Below are 25,310 nucleotides of genomic sequence, written 5' to 3'. Positions count from 1 at the left end.
AGTGACCCGTTCTCCCTGCCGTTACTGGACTGCAACCACCTCGCATCCCGCACACAACAGGGAGAGGAGAGGTGCAAGGTGACAGTGAGAGGACCCGAGCCCAGCAAGGTCTGTGGTTTCCTCCCATCCCAAAGCAGCTGTCTGGCATGCACTCTGGGGCTGAAGCACCAGAATAAAGGGGCCAGTGGCAAAACATTCCAAAGGAAACAAATCTCAGACCCGCTGCTGGCTGAGCCCTCTGCAAGCTGCACTCAGACCAAGTCATCTCCTAGCCCTGCACTCCCTTGTTCGAAGGCAGGTACAGCGACAGCTCAATACCCATTTTACACAGGTTATGATAAAGAAAGGGGGCAGGTATTTATCAAAAGCAAAGTCTGAACCAAATTCAATTCAGATACTTCAAAATGCAGGAACACTATATTTATTGGGTCAATATTTCATTTCAGCAATACAATTACAGAATATCACAATGCTGGTTACAAACATAGTATGGTTTGATGGTTACAAATAATGTCGGGCACTGCAGTCTGTGAGAAGTGGGATACGAAACGTTAGTCTTGACACAAGTAGGGTGGTCTTCCAAATCTAGTAATGTTCAAGATATTTTCATATAAACAACTGTGGCACTACAGGTAAAGATTCTGGTTTAGAGGTGTTTTTGTATAAGTAGTTCAATTTATACAGTTATACAGTTCAAGCAACATCTTTTTTAGAATGCTATTAAATTAAAATCCCCTGTAGTTCAATAAAGTATAAAAATAGTACTGAACCTGGTAATATTCAATAAAATGTAGAGTTCATTCACATCATTAAGTAGTAAAGAAATTGTGAAGTTCTAGTTACCATGGCAACATTGCTTCCCATAAAGGAATATACATAAAAGAAAAAAGTTACACATATGGTACCTGCGACAATTATTTAGTGATCCAACACTGAACTTGTGCACCACAAACCAAGTTTCTAAATATCTCTATATATTTATATAGTATATATCTTTTTCATCTTAAAATTTACTTTTGAAAAAAAAAAAAATGTGCACTTCAACAAACTCACTAAGGCCACTCATGCTATAGATACCTAGGATTGCAATGAAATATTGTTAAACAAGACCCTAGAGCACGCACCTTTATATCACCAAAGGGAAACCTGTTTCACTGCCTAAAACATTCCTGAGATTTAGGGACAAAAGCATTACCAGTGCTGTCAATTTTCTGCACGCAGTTTAGTTTATCTCTAGGTAAAGGAAATTTCTTCCCTGCTTCTCACAGAAATCCTCAGAAGGCCAAGAAACGAAACGTGCAACAGGCCGTACGTGTCAAACATGAAAACACCCACAACAGTCAGATTTGCAATTAACATTTGGCCAGTAATTTTCTTATTATAGAAACCATAAGGGAAAAAAGGGAATACAATGAGCTTCGGATAAAATAGTCTCCGCACAGGCAGCAGACGGAAGGAGTTTTGTTTAGAGACTGCTAACAGCAACACCTCTCCCACGCTACTTGCTGCTAGCCTGCAAAGTTGCATCTGATCCATATAAATTAAGTAAAGTTTTTGTCAATAGCTTCAATCATGTTTTAGGCACGATGCATTTTCCTTCTTGTACTCTACCAATACATCTGATTCTAAAAAGGAAATCAAGTTAAATGTGCATTTTCTGTACCATGAGAAGCAGCGCAACGGCACCTTTAGCAAGTTTCAGACTGCAGCACATTTAGAGAAAAACTTCATTTTTAAAGGTAATTAAAAAAAAAAAAAAAGAACACTGTTGTCCTAATAAGTTAGATTTCAACAACAAAAAGACCTTCAAAATTCTTTAACAAAAACCCTGTGTGAAAAAAAAAATTAAACACCAGGTATACAAGTAAAGTGTGCATATGAAGACCAGCATGCAGAGGCAGACACTGGCTGGTCAGAGTTAACATCGTGCTACAGAAGTGACCAAACAACTGTTTGGGGCCAAATAGTTGCTAGGTGTTGTACTTCAAGTAACTGAGGGATATGCTTATTTTCGAACATTGCAGAAGCAAATTTCCCCTTCCCCTTTTGTCAGTTAAGTCTTTGCAAGCTTTTCCCTTTCCACAGACAAGTCACCCAGAATAGCCCAAGTCCCAGTGCGGGAATCCTGATATCTCATTCTTCCCTCTACAAATTGCAGTGTTTGCTTCAAACAAGACATACAAATAACCAATTCAAAAAGCTTCATGCTGAAAATAAATTGAGGGCTTAAACAATAGTTAATTTTCCATAAGGTGACACCTGTCCTCACCACTTGTTTCCAGTTACTCGAGTGATTCAATTACTTACCATCAAGATAATTCTGAAGATGCATTTCATTGGAGGTGCAAGCCCTGTTCTCCCCTTTAGCACCAGCACCAGATAGCACTCTCAGCTAGTGGTAGGTGCATTGTACACATATAAAATGCCAATGATTAATCAACTTTATTGTTTCATGGCTGGCTAACTGGATCTCAGCAGGCACAAGGTCTCCCACCATGCACGTTAGACGTAGCCCCCTTCTCCAATACTTACAATCAGATTGTAAAGTATTGACAAATTGACAAAAGAATGCATTGAAAACTTGTGTTAGGGCTAAACAGGACAGGAATTCCTCATTTCTACCTCTAGTGGGAGGGAGGTGCAGGGTCTGTGTTGGCAAGTTCTGTACTAACAAGCCACACGGTATGGAGAACACAGTGGATAACGCTCTGCTCCTTTAGCTCTACCTAGTGCAGAAGAAGTCATGGCATGATGACACAATACAAAGAAACCCAATCCAATCACACTGGAGCTGCTCCTGCCTTTACAGAGGGACAAGTCATTTACCTTCCTCTGAAGTCACCCAGTTTTACTCCTATTTTCTGAGGGATATCAAACAACAAGCTGTAACAGCAGAGACAGTGACAGAGTGACAACGAGCACCACATTTTAAATATCGTCTCCACATGCCAGTACAGACAGCTAAGTTCTTCTGAGAACACCACCAGAGAGGCAGAACCCAAAACTAGAAAGGTCAGTTTGGTTATTGCATGGAGAGTGCATCTGCAGAAAGGACAGCATTAGGTGAAGGCTCTGAGCTACGGCATGCAGAGCAGGCGACAAAGCATTTTGTAGCTGCAAAGTTGTTGTGCAAAGCTTCAGCACTTTGACAACTTCAGCAATCAGCCCCAGCTACCTTTCTCCAAAACGTGCGTGCCTTGGCACGACTGGAGTTGCTCAAGTGCTACAATGAGAAGTTCAACCCAAGAGTTGGGTCACGATTTAATTTAATCACATGAAAAGCATGCTAGTAGTCCTACAAGGAGCACTGCAAGTGCTCTTCTCCAAGTCATGTTTCTTGGCCAAAGTCCACCGTCCAAGAGAACCCTGGGTGATTTATAGGACATCAATTCCTTCCAGACAAGCCAATGCACCGAGGTATACAACATGCTGGTGAAGTAGCTTGGGGAAAGAGAAACGTACATCCACTCAGAAGGTCTGAGAAAACAGAATAAAGCTACTCATTGAAGGAATTGAACAAACACATTTGGTTCTCAGCAGTGTAACGCCTCCCTAACTTGTCCCATGCCAGGAGCCCTCCTGTTTGCCACAACTTGAAGGCAATCCACGAAACACACACACAAACCCGAGAGCTGAAATAACAGCAATGGTTCACGGAGACTTCTTGCACTGAAATCAGTCAAGCTCACCACCCCAAACAAAAAACCTTGAGACCTTTGAGTTTTGTCAGTCAAAAGCTGGAAGCAGAGCCCTGACTGCAAACCCCAGGCAAGCAGCTCCAGGCGCTGTAAATGGAAATCCACGTACCTGGTTTGAGGCTGTTAAACGTTTCTGCTGTACAGAAGCTACACAGCTTGTTTAGGACAATTTTAAGCATGCCTCCCCTGCCCAAGTTCTGATACTAATATTACAAGCTTCATTTAAGTAGTTTTAACAGGATTAAAGAAGAGAATTCATAACAACTAATTCATCAGTGCCCTAACATATGAACATTTGGGGATGAAAATATTTTGCCTGGTAGACAGCCAAATTTGCTTGTAGTACCTAAAGCACTCGTAAACAAGAAAAATTACTATGAAGAAATTAGATTTAAAATCCATGCATAATTTTAAGTTGGCTTTTCCTTGAACAGCCTTTGAGGATACACTGCAATGTAAGTCTTAATACCATTTTTTTTTTTTTTTAATGCAAATACTACTTGTTATGTCAGTAAAAGTATTCCAAGTGTGCAATCATTAAAGCTGCACTAATTATATAACTGCATTTTCAAGTTGGTGTTATTCAGCCTTTCCCCCAAAATTATACTTGAAGGCACCAGTATACGAACTATTGGCCTGTACAATTTCAGTTCTTAAAAGAGCCGGTAGGCTCAAAGTAGTGTCTGACATTTGTTTCTTCTCTGCACTCTTTTTTTGAAGACCATCAAGCAGCTTTCCCTGTCCCAAGCTTTATAAACAAATTAAAAAACAAACCCCAAACAAAACATCCAGTCCAAGTCCTGCAGGAACCTTGCTTGCAGAACCTCAGCTTGGACTGAACTTTCATGGCCAAGTTACAAACCCCTGAAAATAGGGGGGGAAGGGAACCCAAACTGACAGAATCCTAACTATAGGAGCACTGTTTGTGCCACTATAATAAGAACTGAGGTAACAGCAGTGAGTTGTTTCTAGTTTGCTATGTTACACAGACTTTCAAATGAGTATTACCTCAACAATTAAAAAAAAAAACAAAAACAAAAACCAAAAACCAGAAAACAAAACCCACACACTCAAAAAAAAAAAAAAAAAACACAACAAAAAAAGCAAAGCAGCCCCCATGCCCCAACAGAAGAAAAATTAAGACAGGCTAGTGAGATAGGCATTATTAAAGGATCTTTACAGCTGACTTCTGCTTTTTAAATTAACGTAAAGGAATCAGTTTCTGGTTGTACTATCATTTAATGTAGAAATGAAGCATCACAAAAAAGACCTGTTGTGCTTTTTGGCATTTTCCACTGACCCCTGCAAACTGTACAATAAGCTGTGTTCTCCAGAAACATAAAATTGAACTGGATTGTAATACAAAACTATTAACTGGTATAAACAAGTTACTGCCTCAATTATTAGAGTAAGCCCATTCAAAAATAAAAATAAAAAATGGCTGCAGCAAATAGTTAAGCATTTCTAGTTTTTGTGTGTGGCATTGACATTAATATCTGTATACGCTTACTAAGTAAAGACATGCCATCGCAACTGCTAAAGAACGTTCACTTCCTAGTTTTGTATCTATTACATGAATATAATTTTGCACTGATCATACATCTAAATGAAATAATTCTACCGTAAAAGTGAATGCAGGGGCAGAAATATTAAATTAAAGCCACTGGTCCAAAAACTGTTTCTAGCAGGCTGGTCCACTTTTGATTTTCCTGGTCCTGTTAGGAAAGTTAGCACTCTTGGTTGGTACCAAAGAAAACTAAGATTGCTGGTCTACTGGATCTTCTATCGCTTACAGATGAACACTGGTCCAGTTCAGGATATTAACAACAACATACGGTGGTTATTTGCTCATCAACTTATCGTGGTTCACAAAGAGTACGTTGCTCTCTCCCAAGTGGTTCTTTGCCACTTCTCTTCGTAAGGTGGCAGCCAAGGCATTCTCCCTTTTCTTAATATTTGTGATTAACTTTGCTACAATGCATACAGTAGAAAGACCTCTCTTGTGTAATTTCTTACAGCATAGCATTTATTCTTTCTGTATATCAGAAGAAAGCTCTTGATGAAACCTTCCATTCATAACAAGAATGCAACTCTTTTGAACTCAAACAGTTTTATTTAATGTTCTCTTGCAGACTTTCTGTAAAGTAGGTTCTTTCGAAAGAAGAGAGAAAGTAGGGGTTTTCTGGAATACCCAGTTAAAAATGTGAGCCGAACTAAACATGCCATACACATGCTGATAAGAATTTAACACACATTCATCCGTATGGGCACTCTTCAGTAGACTGGACCAGTGTTTCAATGCAAATTCCAGCCCCCAGAGAACTACATGGTTTAGATTTCACAGTATGACTTTTCCCCTGTAATCTGGGGAAAAAACCTTAACTGGTTAATTGACCAAGTTCTTAGCTACTCTGTCCATCAATGTTCTGAGACATCAGAAAAGACTGGACCACTTCTTCAGTGGATTGAGGGCTGGTGCTTACGTCCTCCAGAGCATCTGTAACAGAGAACTGCCGATCTCGCAACCGGTTCCAATTGGCCAAAATATTGTGGTACTCAAAAACTTTCTCATAATTGCCAATGGAATTGTACAGTTTAATGAGACCTCTGTAATCGTATTCAAGTCCACTGTATCCTTCACCAAAAAGCTTCTTTCCTGAAGAAACCCAGAAGATAACAAAATTAAAAGGTAATCCACCCATACATTGTACCTTACTTCTCACGTCATTTCTATCAGCAACACGAACCTTTTTGTTACAACATGCAAGCTTCCTGGACAATGCTTGACATTTATATCAAACTTTTCCTTTAAACAGAACTGTAAATTGTCCTCAAGGACTCTACTAGCTTTACATGCATAGATAGAATCCAGTAGCCTCATACAGAAGGCAATCATTTTGTGTCACGGTTTCATTCGAAATTCATTTAAAAAATTGTTTTTCGATCTTCTACCTTAAGATCTTTTTTTTTTTTTTTGGTAACCCACTCTACACGTTAACAATACGAAATAAGAACGCCTGTTTCAAAACTGAGCTAGAGCAAGGCCCAAAGATACACTTAATTTGTAAGTTCACAGCAAGTGGTAACGGGAAAAAAATAATGAATATACAAGGAAGGCTGACAGGCACAATGGCTTTCCATTTCTTTCGGAAGGTAACCACATTCTGCGTTTAAGTTACAGCTGCAACTCCAAAATGTAGTCTGAAGACTAACACCAAAGCTTTTAATTGGTCATGTTTCTAGATGTTTTCAAGAGTGAGTTCTGATGCAAACCTGGGAGTGATAAAATCCTGTAATTCAGTCCCAAGCAGAACATTTAAGAAAAAGTATTAGACTTACATTGAAACCCTATAGAAATACACATATTGAATTAAGTTCCTTAGAAGTGTTTTAAAGGTTTTAGTAATAAGCTTTTCTGTGGTATTAGAAGTATTGTGTAGACAAACATTGGAAGAATCACCTACCAATTGCTATGGATCTCAAATAAAGCTTTTCAGCATTTTCATATTGATTCATATCATAGTTATAGAGAGAAGCTAGATGTCCTACTGACAGGGCAACTTCATAATCTTCTTGACCCAGAAGCTGCTCCTTAATCTGAATTGCCTTGATGTGCATTTCCTCTGCTTCCTGTGAGGAACAAATTCACACAGGTCAGACTACTCACCATAATGCATTAAATAAATAAATACAAATAAAAAGGGGGAGACAAAGAAACATAACTATTTAGTGGCTAAATAGACTGTACTATTTCATGAAAGGCATAAAAGAACTAGGTAAACCAAAATAAAAGCCAAAATACTGTTTTAGATGGTCAAATACTATCACTTCCGTCTTCAGAACTGACATCATGCCGTCTCTGAAGGCATCTTAATTATTGTTGCACAAAGCAAAGTGAGACATTAAAGTGCAAGTTCTTCAGCCATAAAAATATCAACTGAGGTTATGAATTACGGCCATAGAATAATTTTTTTTTTACAGTGACAGAATTATAGAGGTTTTGTAGATCTTAAGACATTTACATTAGCATAATCTTACCTTAAACTTTCTCATGGACTGATACAGTCTTCCAAGGTTGCCATAGTGTTTTGCTGTCTGTACATTAAACTCCCCAAAAGCTTTTTTAGCTAACTGAAGCGAGGACAGATGTAAGTCATGAGCTTCTTGAAGTAACCTCTGCTCAGTTTCCTTGTTATGACAGTCTATTGCAATCTCCTCCAGGATAAGTGCTGAGTATAGCAGAGGGAAAAAAAAACAAGCAAAATTACTGTGTTCTAAACACAAATACGCTAACTGTAGGTAGCAGAAAGTCATCTACCCAAGAGACCTCGGGAGACATCTAAATCAGGCTTTATGATTATTACAAACTGCTTTCAAATGGTATGACCAGAGTTACCAACCTGTTTTTTTTTTAAATAATCTATACTTTTACTATTTTTATTCAATGAGTCTTCCACTAAGTTTTAAAGAAGTTATTTGTATTTTACAAGTGTGTTGACAAAGAGCACCGAGGACTGCTGAGAGTCTTCTAGAGTGACCTCCATTTGGGAAAAAGCTCAAGTTACAATGCCTCTGTTGGGGAACAGGATAAACATATCTGAATGACTGATCTCCACTGACACAGTATTAAACTGTTCCAAGTAATGCAATTAAGTGTACTACCTTTAACTCTCTTTGAAGATGCCAAGAGCAAATGGTCTTCTGGGAGAATGTGTGTTATAATGCCAATAGCACGTTCAGCATGGAATCTGAAAAAGTTTGAATAGATGCAGCCAGAGTTTTATTTAAATTAGCAGCTAACTGGTAAAGTGTTAGAAACATTAATAAAATGAACAGATACATTTAAGTTCTGATCAGAAAATTCGTATCATTTAAAAACATTTTTCCCCCATTTACAGTACTAGATTTACTGCCATTACCTCAGGTCAATGTACTCACAGTGCATTGTCAAATTTTCCAGAGCTGTACTGGTGAACATAAGAAGAGTAAGCCAAGTCTTCATGAGCTGTAGCTACATGTATGTTTTTACCTCCAAATACCGACTGCCGAATATCGAGAGCTGTCTGAAAGAGTTAGAAGAACACCATTTCATCAGTCAATACAGGGGAGAAAAAAAAAACAACAACAACAAGAACTTACGAATTTCTGTCACTGTAAAAAAGGAAAAAAATGTCGGATGTGTGTACTATAGGCCTATACGTACACACTTGATGCAGTAAATATATATAAAATCCATTCAGGAGTCAGGGCAAAACGGAAACAAAAACTAATGGTTGTTTTCATTATTTTTTGAAAGAGCTTGCCAGTAATTTAAACAACTTTTGTCTCTTTCCCTGAATTAACTGCATGCAAATTACACTAAAAAAAATTGAGAGCTTTTCAGTAATAGAAACCAAAGACAGACATTTAGTTTTGCTGCATACCTGATAGATCGCAACGGATTGGCATATATTATCTACGTTGAGCAAGTAAAATCCATAATCTAGTAGCGTATCAGAATATTTGGGGTGCTTGGCTCCAAAATGCTCCCTGTAGGAACATACTTACATTACAAACTGAGGCAAGTTAAGCATAAATTTTAAAAGATATTTTTTGGAATGCTACTTACCGAGCAAGGTATACTGCATGTTTTATCAGCTGTTCAGCCTTCTTAAATTCACGTTTTACAACACAAGCCTAAACACATAGAAATGAAGCACATGAAGAGGTGCACAATTAGAATGCATCTCCTCCAGATATTGGCCCATTTGCTCACTATTACTTCTAATTTCAAAATACTGTCATTGTTACTAAAGTAATTTTCAACTTATTTAAGAAAAATTTACAGATAACATTAATAAACATATTTTATTCTGACATAAATGACTAAACAGAGTGCTAGTACTGCACCTAGTCTACAAAGATGGAAACAGACCACCTGTTGATGGAATGCTCTCAGGTTAACTCTGTCATGAGGTTCCTTTGAACAGCTGTAAGTCAGTTTCAGGGAAAAGGAAAAAAAATCCACACAGCTGAGATAGACCAATTAGACAAATAACAAACCATAATGCTTACAATACAGACCAGGTTTCCTGAGTATTCTGGAGGTACTACCCATCCTCACCAATTCTCAGTAGTAACTCACTTACAAAAGGAATGTGGAAGATTTTAAATTCACCTTTGAAGCTTGTCGCAAAACATCCACTACTACTTTTACAGGCAGGCCAACTGTGATCTCTTTCATAGCTTCTATACACCATTTATAAGCCTGTTGAACAAAGTTAGCAACATATTTAGTCTGGAATTTCATAACTAGGCTCTGAAAAATACACTGATCATATACATTACAAAATTAAAAAAAAGTTATTTAGTTGCATCCGTTTGATAAAGTTTTGGCCTTCTCAGATTTAGCTGAAAACTTAAAGATTCCTCTTAAGCTTAATAACTGAACTTGGAAGTATTTTACACTGGTCTAAGTTCTGTATAATTACAATGAATGTAATATATTCTAGAGACAAAAATGTATTCAATAGTCTTTAAGTAATCCTTACAATTCTTATCGTAAACAACAGCTTGCTAGTCAGTGTACTTAGAAGCTAAAAGAAAATTGCAGTTTATGCAGCAGTTACACTGAAGTTGCAGTTTTTCTAAACTAGCTGCAAAGTGCTATCTGTGCTTTCCGATTCTTTACCTATTAAAATAAGCTTTTTGTAATGTGTCATTTCCTGATAACCAAAATATACTCAGAAATTATATGTGATAAGATTATTACTGATGGATTAACTACCATTAAGAGCTTGTAGACTAAGAACACATAGAAATCAGTTGGTAAATCAAGTATTCCTCTGGCACTACCACACAAGAACCAAAACCAATCAGGAACTTAAGCGAGAAATACAATATGAATAGCGAGCCAGTCATGAAAAGTCCTAGCAGATTTCATAACCAGCTTCCTAAAGTAAAACAAAAACAAACTAATCCCACTCACCTCATCATAGTGGCTCTTGGCAAAAAGCAGTGCACACAACTCCCCGTAGAGTGCTGCTTTGTTTGCTTGCTGACCATGTTTTGCAAGTTTGTCCATGTAAGACTGAGCTAGTTTGAACGTTTCTTCTCCCAAGTGATATTTACAGTTACCATTTCGAACATGCAGCAACCTTAGGAAGACGTAAAGAGATCCTCTAAACACTGAGTAAACCATTTCATTATACAGCAGTACCACTGATCTATTATTTGGCATTATACTTACAATAGAACTGGGCTATCATCCCAGCAAAATTGCACTGTCTGAATTCAGTAATACAAAAGAACTGTTTACAGAATACTGTTTCAGTACTCCATGCTTTGCATCTTGCACAGCAAGAATTTTTACCGTTGGAAACGTCAAATGATTTTTTCCATGTTGATGAATCATTGTATATCCAGTGCTCAAACCACTCTGCTGTGGCTTTATATTTTATTTTTCATAAAATCCATTCTGTACTGCAAAGAGGGGCTAAATTCAGGGAACACGAGCTAATGTGTAGTGCAATATTTTATACCTTTTATGATACATTACACTAGATCTTCCAATAAACGGTTACAGAGGAAGGCAAGATCAATTATGTTTTAGACCAAATGTTTCTCTTCTTTAAACTTGTTTCCTGTAAGCATTTACTCTGAGATTTCTAAGTTACTGTAGCTACGCCTCCTGCAACAGCAAGGTAATACATTTAAATTTGCCCTATAAATTCAGCCTACCCATAATACTCTTCCTATACTTTCTGATTGAAATGTATCATGAAATCAAACATTAACAAGAAAGGAAATAAAGCTGACATTTTCACAAGCAGGGACTGGCAGGCAAGCACAGAGCAGAGAGATAGCCATGCAGAGAGATAATCAAAAGAAAAGACCTTCAAAAACCCCCTGAAACATGCAAAGTAAACAAACATCAGCTTTCCAAGAAGAAACACTGTGACAAAGACCCAGAGGGAAAAAAAAAAGACAATTACTTTTCCTTAAATAAGTTCTGAGAACTAAACATGATGCAGAAATGCATTGTGTTCTTGGTCACAGGCAGCAGAAAACTATCTAGATGCAATAAAGGCAGGAATTTTAAAGAAACTGGAGAGAAAAACAAAGCAATTGTAGTTTTCAGAAAGAGAGGAAACTATTCCAACTAGTGAGATGCTGAGGAGCTGCCATCCATCATCAAATACATGAAGCCCACATCCCACATAATGACGTATGTGAGTGGGGATAATACTGCAGTTTACATATGCACATGGGAAAGACAATATCCAGTACCTTGGTGCTTCAGCAGCAGTATCTAAAAACAACCAACCAGAAATCAAGCTAAACCTAATCCAATCCTTTAGATAATAAACTGAAAGGGTTGTGCAGGTTTTTGCTTTTTTTTTTTTTTTTTTTTAAATGTGATCTAGTTTTGAGTAACAAAAACTCCATTATTAATCCAAAGGAATTTTAGAAGAGAAAGACATAGAATAAACACTTCATAACCTTTACGCTAATAACTTCAAATCTTCTTTAATGTCTGCAATTCTCCCCTTTAGAGTAAAATCATTCTCTAATAGCGTAACAATCAGCAACCACAGGGTTACACAACATGTTGGTAAGGCTAAAAACACCAAAAAAGAATTAGCAAAATGTGAAACAATGACATGGGAGAACCATGTATTTGTATTACATATTTGTGCCTTATTGTGTAAGATAGAAAAATCAAAGAAATCAAGCCAATAGGAGCACTACACCTGCAATAAAGTAGTATAAAAGTTTGTATAAGAGATCCCAAATCACATTCTTGAGTTTTCTCATATAGTTTACTAGTGCTAGTACAACAAAGAAACACCAAATCACGTCTAGATAACAAAGGTTTACATTTTTAAATTGCATTCTATTAATAATACAGTGCATTAATTAAACCCCTGGAGACTGGACTTCCTAGGTTTTAGAATAGGAAGAGCCACTTCTTAGAGAATTGTATTTTCAAGTGCTGGACTTAAACAAGTTATTCAAGTGGTTCAAACAAGTTATTCTACACTGGGGATTAGATGGTAACAACAAAAAGTTTATCTTACTACCTTGTGACTTTGAAGCTGAGTACAATTACTGCTCTCTCCCACAAAAGGGTTTGCAGAATTTACATACTTAGCGCTTCTGGAATCGTTTCAGGATTCTTTTTATTTGATATATTTCCAACTAAACTGTGCAGTTATTTAATTGTTTGGGAGATGCCAACGCATAAAGCAGTATCTCTCCATTCACACTGCTGCCCAGAGAGACTTAATGTTATATGCAGGCCATCAGCTTCCATTACAAGAACAATGGCTGTCTCTGCCCAAACAGAATTAGCAGCTCCAGTTCAGAAGAAATCATTCTAATGATGGATGTTTTTTCTAGCATGAAATGAAAATATTTTATCCACAACTGTGTGGACTGTATATCACTCTCCAACACTGAAAAAAAAATACATAAAATAAGCAGCTACTAGCAAACCCATTTACTTCTCATTTACCCAACTACAAACTAGGTGCAGTTTTGTTTTGGAGCAGTTTTCCAAAACAATATTTTTGTCTATATTCAGATAAACAGGATACCTTGTTGCTCATTAGAGCAGCTAAAAAAATATATATCTCAAATTTAACTATGCTTACTAGTACATAGGTATTCAAGCCCATAGCTGCAACACACAGAAGAGGTCAGTCACACCATTGCCAATGAAAACAACCTGGCTACTTGCCACTTATTGTATCAGCATCACACATCTAGGTACATGAATGTAAGAGCAGGGGAACTTACCTGAACGGACCCCACTACAGGTCTTGTGAAACCAGCCAGATGCAAAAACTAAATGCCTCCTAAAAACAAATTCTTTTCCAAATGCTTAAGTTGTGGCTGAAGGCATCTAACAAGAACTAGACACCTGAATTTACCTAACTACATAATTAAATAGCTCAAGAACATATTGGATCTATTATCAGGAAAGGTATGTTTTCTTTTTATTTCTGCTCAACTGTATTTTTAGCATTCATATTTGGTGAATTCTTCTTGTACACTAAATGTAATTTCAGAAAACACCAATGCAAAACTCCTCATGCAAAAAAGGTGAGCTCACCTTACACAGCATTCTACTGCACGAAACCAATGAAGTATTTCATCATGAAGGGTGCACAGCTGAAGGCAGGAAAGAAATACCTTCTCAGCATCACTATACCAGCCAGCATCTGATAGGAATCCCCCTGGAGAAAAAAAATAAAATATTAAGCATCATGCCTGCAAATTTTAAATCCCAAACATTCAAAGAGCAGAGAGCAGCCTGAAATTCTCAGACATTTAAATCCAATATACATAAGACACCAAGTAGCTTTCTAAAACTTGTATTCCAAACGTATATACATTATTTAAAAGAAGTTACAGATATTAAATAGCATTAGCTTAACTGAAGCTTGAATCAAAAGAATATATTTTATAGCTTATCATCAGTTACCTAAAACAAAACCAATCTGAATTGCTTTTTCTTTTACAGCAGAATCTGATTCTGCTATGTAGGAGCACCGTCTACTGAAAGAATAGGCCAGTACAGAAGCAACTTTTACTCCATGGTCCATCAAAGCCTGAAAACAGTGATGAAGCAGATGTCTGAAACAAAAGAAAACAGAATTTAGTTATACGTAAAGTTTTTAAGACACTGCAGTCAGTTGGCTCGAGTGCCATGAATTCAAATGGGTAGTGATTCAAAGAAGTAACTCTGACCTTCTCTCAAACCAAAACCAGATGAATACAGAATAATTGTCAATCTCAAGGCTAATGGGTTACAGTTGTTGGATTAGCCAACAAATAGAACGAGTGTACACAAAGTTCTTTACAAGGACACCCTCCAGTGTAAGCGATATACAAACTACCCACACATTGTTAGAACTGGAAAACATTTTTAGCTAAATCTCAGAGGGGGGGAAGCCTCAAAGTCCACCCTTGCCCCACAACTCCCACTGAAGTTGCAGATAAATGAGCAGTGACGAACCCATTAACATCACACATGCAACAAGGGAGATATGTCTGAAGACATAAAACTTATTTTGGTTACAAACAATCTGATCTAAAAAAGTCAAGTTCTGATTGTAACAATACAGAGTGGTAATATTTACAGACAGGAAAACTCTTTAAACTGGGGCGATCCTATCAGTTTGATAACCCTTCCCCTAGAATTAGCTGCAACCTAAAGAAACATACTTTGACTGGCCTGTACGTCTTACTCTTCTGATTCAGAACAGTCACAACAATGGAGATAAGCACGTGTATAATTTCCAGACATAGCATACACTGCATGTGATAACAGAAGTGGACACCCGCAGGTCTAAAAACTTTTAAGGCATGGTATTGGCGAGCAGTGAAACCTATCACAAGACTTACGGCTAGCACAAACTGCACAGTAGAAAAAGAAAGCAATCTGAGTACCAAGTATCACAGATGACTTGGTGTATTTGCATAGAAGTTACAACTGTTTTATTTATTTTATGACAGAGAAAGAGACACTGTACCTTAAAAGCCCTTCTGCAAATCTGAAGAGGTATTTCCTATGGTTATCACATAGGCTATTAAACCCAAGAAAATTAGAGACCTTTTCCAGATTCAAAGCCCAGATCAAGGGCTAAGAGCTGAAATGAGAACTAACAAAATATTAAGATACTTACCTTTTATCTAAAGCTCGTAGCACCTTCGCAAAGACTTCTAGTTCACAAAATTCACTACCCAGCTGGCATAATCGGCCCTGTTGGTAAAGCTGAAAGGAAGACACAAATATATTTAAAAATTTAAGACTTTGCACTCTCCTGGGAAATTTAACACAAGGATGACTTATGATGAAACCCAGACTTCAAAGTATTGAAATAGAGCCGGAGTAAATATTAAAAAGTAACAGTTCCACAATCTCCACACAGGAGCACAACTTTAGTGTTAAAAACTGAACAAACACAAGCTATGAGAGCTCTGTATGTGGTTTCAAGTTGTTTTTGTCCACTTTTTTCTTTCTTTCTCCAAACGTCCACTATATTCACCTGCATCATCAAAACAACATGACACCTCAGCTAAAAAACAAAGCCAAAAAACTCCCCAAGCTATCAAGAATTACAGTGAATAGCTTCTTTGATACCAGATGCTTTGAAAACATTTTTAAAATTACACAGAATCTAGCAACCAGCATTATTCTAGAATATTTGTAAGTGGAAATCCAAAGCCAAAGCATAAAGGATATAATAAAATAATATATTGTGATCCTAGAAAACTTGAGCAGGCCCCTAGAACAAAGGATGCAACAATAAAATTATATATACAAACAAAAAACACAAGTTCTGTAATGAATGACTCACTGATACCCAGAGCTAAACACAGGCATGAGCCCTGACCCCATTAATACCTGAGCTCACATGAGTAATTCCTGTTTGAGTAAATGGGAATATTCATGTGAATCTGTTCATGAATTTATTAAAAGCAATGTCTAATTTTATGTCCAAACTAATTTTTACCTGCAGATAAGCAAATATATCAGTTGGCTTGCTCACAAAAACACAAACCATGGAGACAGTTCTTTATGCAATGCAGAGTTAAGCTGCAGAACTTTCTGCCACATTATGCTATAAATACTAAGAATTTACATAGGTATGAAAATGTCTGTACAAATATACAGCAGAAAAATCCATCGCGGGCTATTAAATCCTGACATCGAAGTCCCTGAACCACAAATGACTGACAGTTGGGTATGTAATCAAAGAAGCACCACTATACACTTGCCATACTCATATATCCATCCCCAGCTCCTGTCAGAAGCACAGCACTGGATTACACAGGGCTGCTCCAGTAAAACCATTTATTTGTTTTAGGTGTTCTAGGACAACCCCCAGTCCTTAACATATATATATATTTTTTCTTTTTTTTGCAAGGCGGTGGCTCCATGGGGAAAAGGACTCCTCTCTAGATGCTGCATCTTTCAACAAAGGCCATTTGAGGTCCGTTTCTCTCCTGTTTCATGTGTGCACCACGTGAGGCAGGACCAGGACACTACACTATGATCTGACACCAAACAGATTATGCAGTAACGTTTCACACCATCAGGAGCATGCAGGTAAAGCACTACTACGTTGCAGTCTTAACAGTTATTCAGCAAACCCCACTTTTCAATCTACATGCTAAGGTATTCAAACACACACTGCCCAAGGCTGACGTGTGTTGGCAGCAAGACTCCATGTGCTGTGAGTGAGCAGCACCCTCACTCTGTAAGCAAAGGCTGATAGAACATGCTAGCGGTGTTCAAGTAGAAGCACAAATATAATGAGAACTTTAACATTCCCCTCTGAGTTCTCATAATTTCTTAAAAAACCTTTATACGCATCTTCTATGTGTTTGCCTTTTTAACCACAAAGACAGGAAGCAGATGAATTCGTGTTCAAACAAAGCATGTGAGAACATCTCCCCCAGCCAGAAACTTAGTTTTAGTTAACTCTCCTTATAAAAGCACATGACATTGATTTTACAGCACAGTAAGTTTGTTATTTTAACAACAGAACCTACAAAAAAACCTTCAAAAATACTTTGACCTAATAATGTCAATTGCCAGAAATGAATGTTTTCCTTTTAGTCATCCATTTCACTGGAAAAAAAGGAAGTCCCTTAAAAAAACAGAACAAGTCTGCGTGCAAAGTTACTCCTCAGATAAAACAGTGCCATGTCCCTGTACTTCAAAGAAATCAGTTTCTTCTGAAGCTATTTTCTCTCTGGTAGAGAAAGACCATCCAGCCCGGGGTATCAGAAAACTACTGCTATGGTAAGCAGTCTCATTTTCTCCACACAACTCTGTAAAGGTAACTATTATATATAAAACCTAAAACATATTTTTCACAATCGAAACAGATTATATCTTGCCTAGTATTCCAGTTCTTGAGGCAGACATCTTATCAACAATTAATGAGATTATTTGTGGAAGAAACTAAGACTTAACACCAAGCTATTTTACCAAGACTTGGTCAGAAGGACTAGCGTATGTTCAATATTTCGGTTTTCAACCAAGTACATCATAGCTTCCCCTCATCACTTTGCAGTGCTAACTAAAAATCCCAGTGATTACTCTAACACTGCTTTGCCAAATGTTAACTCTAATATGACCTTTAAAAATTAATATATTTATGAAGTTCCATAAACATTTGTAGTATCATGCCCACTGTTACATGGGATTCTTAAATTCCCAATGAAAAAACGCCCTGGTTGTGGGGGGAGCCCCGAACCACATCCTCATTTTTGGTACATCTATTATTTCAGGCCCAAAGGGCCAAGTTTGCCATGTGCAAGTTGCTATTCCCAACGCTGAGATGAGCGCTCAGTGCTCAAGGCACCGTTCTTGGATCTGAAAAACAACCAACGTTACCAACGTTTTTTCCTGGTATAACCAGAAATACAGTATCCTTGGAATATTTACCACACTATTCACCCCTTGCCTCAACACGCTGGCAAACATTTGAGGAACCAACTCAGCTTGAAGTCTCTTTAAACTGTTAGAGCTGTTAAAGCAATATTTTCAAACAAAATTTGACATGGAAATAGTGAGTATACAGCAAACAGTGAAGCAATTCCAGTAGACTCAGTAACACTCATTTGCTCATTGAGAAGCAGTTGCAAGTACTGAAGAAATGATTCTCTTGTTAAAGTTCCAGAGAGACAGAATTCCTGACCACAAGCCTTGCTACATAACATGAAAAACAAAACAAAACAGTGATTCAAGAAAAACATGCCCTGACAAGAACGGCAGAGGTCTGGACTTCTGGAAAACTATTCATTTCTTAAGAAGGAAGAGGTTAAGTTTTTGTCTAAAAAAACATATTTGGAGCTTAACAGAGATTTCTTTTTTTTTTAAACCTACAGAAAATTGAGTAAGAGCCTACAGTATGACTTCCAACTTGAACAGCTCAATCTGACACATCGATTCTGGCACTGAAGACACAAACCAAGGTATAAGTTTAATGCGTTGCCTTGTTATTTACACATGTGCAGAGTCCAACTGTTCTGCACAGCTATGAGAAAACCACCGTGATCTTCCTTCAGGAACTAAGGCTTACATTTAACCCACAGCACATTGTCCAAAGCATTCAAAAGCTGCATACAGCGGTGTCCCCAGTCAAACATATTGATAACATTAACTTGTAACTTATCTGTTATCATACCATCGTGCCCATATAATTCTGTTAAAGTTCTTGTCAGAGTTCTCTCTCAATAGATTAAGCTGAGCTCTAACTGCTTCCTAGCAAACCCCTAGAAATAAAGATGTTAAACTACCAGTACAAGCAAAGCCATAACATCGCAGAGAAAGTGATACAGTATTAGTATCACCAGCATTCTTGGCTGTTTCACTGGGTACAAGAGAAAACACATGATCGAAACCTAAAAATACATTTAGCTTTTTAAAATTAATCACATTTTAAAAGCAGATGGAGATTAATTTAACCAGTTCTAAGAGGACCCTCCAGAAGAACTGTAGCACATGCAATTTGAAAAATATGCTCCTATTGCTCCAGTTTGGAAGAGGTCTGAAAAATAAATATGGACATTTTGGTAAGAATTAAAGATGCAAAGAATTGCATGGAGCTACCCAGCAAGTTTAGTGATGTTCAATAACATACTGTAGAATGCCATGCTAAATGTAGGAAGGATTGTATACCTAAACACCAAAATCAGTATTTAGGAAACAAGTTTGGCTGTAACCACCCCCCCCCCCCTTTCTCCCCTACTTAACACAGAAGGAAGAAAGATTTTTAGGAATCATTAGGGCACTGAATCAATCTGTTGACAAATGACTCATTAAAGGCCAAGGGGACAGGTGGCAGACAGGCTTAGAAAATAATCAGTTAGAAATGTAGGTACATGAACTCTTAAATCAATTTCAAATCCATCTTCAAAGCATCTGGACAAGGCTAGTTCAATGTGATACTGGGCATAAAAAGGCAAACTTTACGTATTTGAAAACATACTTTTAATTAGAATCTGATCTTTATGAACCTCAAGCAAAATAAACAACTAACAAAAACCCCTCACTGAATAAGCCTAATTTAACAGATAACTTTTGAGCTTATAGTCTTACATACAGAGCACACTTCACTTCTTCCAACTCGCTCTTCTTCCTGTATCACACCAGCATTTTTTTGTTTTATTTCACATCTACACAGAACTCGTACACTTTGTGTGAAGTACAAACCTTAGAGTCACACATTCATGTGACTCTCCACAGCAGGGAAACCCTATTTTTTCTATCCAGTTTGCTTTGATTTCAAGTTAAATCAGTACGAATGAAATGAAGTAGAAACAGCAATTATTGCTTCAGCAGCAGCTGAACACCTTTGTTCATGTGACCTCATTACCAGAATTATGCTGAGTTCCAGTGTATAAGATTTAACAAGGATACTGAAAAAAACAGGGAAGCCAGAATACATATCAGGATCAGAAAACATGCCACACAGAGGTTCAAAAAGAAAAATAAATAAATAAAGAGCAAAGTAAATAATAAGAATTAGGAAAATGGTAAGCAAAGGCAAGGAGTTTCAAGCCAATGACATAAGGTAGGATGGTTCAGTTCCAGTCAAATTTAGACTACAGATAAGAGACATATTAAAATAAAGAGCAATAAACATTGGTAAAAAAGCTCATGACATGGTGCTTCGCCTTCAGTGGGAGGTCTTAATTTAAAGAGGGGGTGCTAGATGGATATGATTTAATCCAAAGTGTTCAGGGAAGTCCTACTGCATGTGCCAGCCTGGAAGTCTAACCAGGTGATGAGAATGCCTGTATGCATGCACACATATGGAAACCACGTTTGGTTCCCACATACATATTTCTGACCCCTAGAAGGACAGAAGCATTAATTTAATTAAGCCTGGTGAAGTCACGCTGGTCAGTCACAGCCAGAAGCCCTACAAAATATGACCCACTTGTTCTGGATTTCTGGCCTGCCTCCTACGATACATCGCTTGCTTATGACCTTGTTTGTATTCCTCTGGTCACAAAGATGTTCAAACTAAAGATGTACAGCTACACTTCAATTCGTAGGTAGCTTATCTTTTCCTCCCTCATCACATACCCAGGAATATGAGGGATGAACCAGATTTACTCTGACCTTATGGAAAAGATGCTTATAATCATTCTTCATCAGTTAAAGCAGTCTCCACTGCAATGCAGAGAACGGACGCTCTATTGTGTGTTGCAAAGTGTCAGCAAATTCCTGTTTATTCATTTTGTTTCATTCAAAGAATAACTAGACGTGATACAAGAGCTTTTATTAGCCATACTTGCTCTTGTTTGGATTACCAGAATACAGGGAAGAGACAATGCTCTGGCTACACATTGTCCAGAAGTTGGAGCTATCAAGATGTAAATTAAAAACCTGTATTTTGACCCACAGCAAGGCGGGAGCACTCCGGAAGTTTTACTGACCACTTAAAATACAGAAAAAGCATGATTATAGCCTTCTGGATTTTGCCTGAAAATGTTAATACAAAACAAGTTAGCATAGTGCAATTTCTAAAGGTTACGGGTCCGCACTGACTGAGACAATTTGTCATCTCCAATTGTTCCTGTGGTTAATGATATCATCAGAAAACATTCAAAGAACATTGGACCCAAATGATTTTCAAGAAAGATCAATGTGGAAAAAAAAAAACACAGCACAATCCAGAATAGACATTTCAAAAGGAAATTAGACACTAGACGAAACTCCTTGTTATCCTACATATATCCAAGATTAGCTTGCTAGCATGTAACTGCAACAAGTACCTACAAAAGAGAACACTAAGACTAGTGAGGCAGTATGACTTCAAATATCCAGAAGAATCAACAACAACAACAAAAAAAAAGATAATTAACATATAACAGAATATAAAGCTGAGGAACAGGGGAAAACAACTAACTTCTGCATACATCATTAAGTAAACAGTCTCTGGACTACATAGTTCAATGTCTTATTTCTGTCAAAAGCTCGGTTATTTGGAAGAACTCCCTCCCTCAGTAGACCATCCTTTCCCTGACAAGCCACAAAAGATTTTTTTTTTTTTTTTGAGGACTTTCTGTTTATTCCAGTTGTCACTTACTTTTTAATAAAAAAAAGTTTGGCATTTGCAAATACTGCCCAGCTGCCAGGCACGATTCTCACATTTTAACTGAGATACAGCATATTTCTTTCTTTGGTTTCTGAAAGTTGGACCTCACCTCGTTTAAAAAAAAAAAAAAAAAAGAACAAACTACTTTTACTAGGAAACAACACCACCAGGATATACATAAGCCTGGCAAAGATCCTAAGGAAACAAAATACACCTTGTTTGCACATTTTTTCCAAATGCAGGTGTTACTTGCGACAATACCAGTTATTAAACTCTTCAAAATACAGATGTGATAAGACATTTATATTTTTCTTAGCACAAACGCAGACTTGAAAATTTCCAGGATATCCTGTAACCAATGTAACCAAGCTAGCAAACTGTGCAATCAAGACTGGCAAATGCTAATTTCAAGTGTTCATACTGATGAACGTGTTAAAAATAGTTCTATATGGCCACAGCCAATTAACATCCACAGTGCGTATCAAAATAAAGTCTGACTGGTGCTGCTACCTTTTAGCTTTACAAAGCGGGTGGCAGTTTCTCTGATACCACAAGTTGCAAATAACACCTAGATAACAGCATTTTTTGCAAGTTAGATGTGAGACTGAAAAAATACCTCCTATCAATAATCACAGAAAGATTCTCCCTCTTTTTCAAGGTCTAAATGCAGCTATTTTCACAAGTTCTACATTACCCACCAATTTTCCTCAGCCGTATTTAAAAAATAAGTACAATTCTATACAATACTAACAACAAATTGACGCCCTTTCAACAGAGCAGCCATCAACACATAATCAGAACAAAGATTGAGAAGGCTTCTAGTTTGTCTTCTTTTAAAGACTATTAGTGATTTTGGAAATTCTGCTTTAAAGAACTCACTGTCAGGATGCACTGAGCATACCTCCCCAACCTATAATGGTAATTATTATCAGTATCATTTTGGAAAGCCTGGTACCTGTGCTCTGAAACAAAAAAGCAAATTGTTTTGCTTTTTTGCACAATACAAAACAGGGTTTTGCACCATATGAACAATCCCCTTCCCTGTTTCAAAGGTGGTATGGGAGTTCTCGTTCTAACCTGGTTCACTGATGTCCTTTGTATTGCTGCAGCCATCAAGAACCATGCTCGGTGTTGTATAGGTGCATAGAAAAACGCAAGCACTGTTCCAAAAGATTTATCTGGGCTATGCTTTGAGATGCTCACTGAATGCAGATATCTCTGCATATGGAGCACCGTTTAGTCAGGGCTGCAGACTTGCTTTCAGCATCCCAGCCAAGATTTAGTCACATTTATGCATAAGCTAATTTAAATGCGACTATTAAAGAGGATAGATTCTCCTACACAGAAAAGGTACAAAATAGTGTGAAAAGAGAGTGAAGGCATGGAAGACCATCTTGCTATTGGCAGCACTGGCAAGACACTCACTACACTGCGTAACCTGCTTTCAGTTACTCTGTATTTGGACATCTCATAGGTATATATTTGTATGAGAAATAGAGGTGCACCTTATACTTCTCAGATCAAAGATCATCCTGTTGTAAAACTCATAAATAAAAGGGGAAAAAAAAAAAAGCAAATTATCACCATTAACAAAAGTTATACTGGCTAGCGGTTAGTACAACAGAACCAGTATTTTTGAGGACAGGCCTTTAGCATGCTTGTTACCATCTCCTGAACAAGATGATGTACTACTTGTACATGATCAGAACAGATTAAAGTCTCTTTAGAAGTCAAATACAGTCCTGATTTATTTTTCATTATGAAATAACTCCAAATGAATACGAATTGATGCAACCACTGAAGAGTGCTAATAAAGCATAGGAAGTCGCTGATCTATTTAGCTCACCTGTGAATTAGTTTTTAAACAATTTGGGAAGAACATATACTTAGACACTTCCATCATTTGAAGTTCTTTTTCTGTGCTTTTAAAGCCCTAGAGAACCATCCCTTTTTCAGTATGAATGTCAAGACAGGGTCAAGGAAGCTTACTTGTCAATGGCCATACCTGCGAACAGCTAAAAATAAACCTCAAAATGTTTGTCCGCATTATTAGTTCCACACCTTTAGTGTTTATCTAATACTTGCTGTATCCAACCCCATCATTTTCTGTGAGCATGTTCATATACAGATTTCCCGTGCTTCTTAACACTGATGGATTAGGTAAGTAGTGCCTAATATACAGAAAACGTGTATTTCAACTCCACAGAAACAGTTTCTCTGTCTATCGAAGATCAGACACCCTTCTAAATACCGTTACTCCATACGTATGGGATGGGCCACTACTCCTGGTTCATAAGGACTCATCTGAAAAACTACTTCATTTAGCACATCCTAGGTTTTTAGAAATTTACTGGCCGAGGAAAAAAAGGTTATCCGCCTCCATAGCTCTTACACACTGTTTCTCTCCTGACAAATGCTCTTTTCCAGCAGCTCCTGTAGATGGATGAAGCACCTATTTAGTGGACAATAGAAATTAATGGACCGTCCTCGCACACCTTTTCCTCTAACTCGGGATATTTTAGAGGCAGCTGAATGAGAAATAGCCACTGCGTGAAAGACAGATTTAAGGCGAACCAGCTCGATCATTTAAAGAGTCTCCGATCTGGCTCCCACCAGATCTTTAAACGTAGGAGAGCCTGGCAAACTCAGCGCCTTCTACCAGATATCACCTTTTCCAGTAGAAGGAAAAAAAATAAAGGGGGGGGGGCAGAACTGGACCGAAAACACCCCCCAAACCCAAACCGCTCGGTCCCAACCTGCCCCTACCCCTTCCCCACGTCCCCGCAGCCCCTCAGGGCAGGGCCGGGCCCTTCCCGAGCCCTCCCCAGGACCCCCCCCCGCCACCCCCACAGGCCGAGCCCTGCCCGAGCCTCCCCCCCGGAGCCTCTCCCCTCACAGGCCCTCAGCTCCGTGTCCCCCCCCCCCCCACGTCCTTCGGGCCCTGCCCTGCGGCCGAGCAGCACCGGGGAGGGAGCCGAGACCCCGCGCCCCTTCCCCTCAGAGCCTCCCTGCGTGGGGCAGGCCCGGCTGCGGCCCCCTTCCCCTTCCCCTTCCCCTTCCTCCTCCCTCCCCGTGGCCGCTTCTCCTTCCACCCCCCCCCCCACCCCTTAAGGCCCAGCCAGGCCCAGACCTCTCCCCGCACACCCCTCGCTCCCCCCGCACCTTGTAGTAAACGTCGAACTGGATATTCTCGGGCAGCGAGCGGATGTCCCGGCGCCGGGCCCGCCCGTAGCTGTCCACCACAGCCGAGATGGCCGTGTTGTACAGCGTCTCGGGCACCCACTCCAGCTCCACCGCCGCCATCTTGCGTGTGCGGAGCCGCCTTCCCCCAGCCCCAGCCCGGCCCCGCTCCGCCTCACGCCCCGCGGCCCTGCGCGGTCGCCCGGCCCCCGGAGGGAGGGAGGGAGGGAAGGAAGGGAAGAGGGAGGGAAGGGGAGGATGGAGGCGCTGCTGGGGTGCGAAGGGAGGATGGCGGAGAGGGGGGAAGAGGGGAAAGGTGTGG

The 25,310-nt window shown here is 38.7% G+C and overlaps 1 protein-coding gene across 2 annotated transcripts; it reads right to left on the bottom strand.

Annotated features, from left to right (window-relative positions):
* Window positions 1-405: 405 nt before the first annotated feature.
* APPBP2 (amyloid beta precursor protein binding protein 2) lies at window positions 406-25,157 on the bottom strand. 2 transcript variants are annotated; one of them, XM_084493583.1, is made up of 13 exons: window positions 24,971-25,157; window positions 15,371-15,459; window positions 14,167-14,318; window positions 13,795-13,918; window positions 10,666-10,834; window positions 9,856-9,945; window positions 9,307-9,374; window positions 9,122-9,227; window positions 8,637-8,761; window positions 8,361-8,446; window positions 7,737-7,927; window positions 7,163-7,328; window positions 406-6,354 (listed from the first exon to the last, which is right to left on the bottom strand). In XM_084493583.1, the coding sequence occupies exons 1-13, from the start codon at window positions 25,109-25,111 to the stop codon at window positions 6,101-6,103; spliced, it is 1,761 nt and encodes a 586-aa protein (XP_084349709.1). In that variant the 5' UTR covers window positions 25,112-25,157; the 3' UTR covers window positions 406-6,100. The 2 variants fall into 2 exon arrangements, with proteins under 2 accessions (XP_084349709.1, XP_084349710.1); XM_084493584.1 differs by lacking the exon at window positions 24,971-25,157 and adding an exon at window positions 18,887-18,969.
* Window positions 25,158-25,310: the final 153 nt, after the last annotated feature.

Source organism: Aythya ferina (genome assembly GCF_964211825.1).
Source record: "Aythya ferina genome assembly, chromosome: 19".
Lineage (NCBI taxonomy): Eukaryota > Metazoa > Chordata > Aves > Anseriformes > Anatidae > Aythya > Aythya ferina.
The sequence above is the reverse complement of the archived record's forward strand: the minus strand, read 5'-3'. Positions and strand labels throughout refer to the sequence as shown.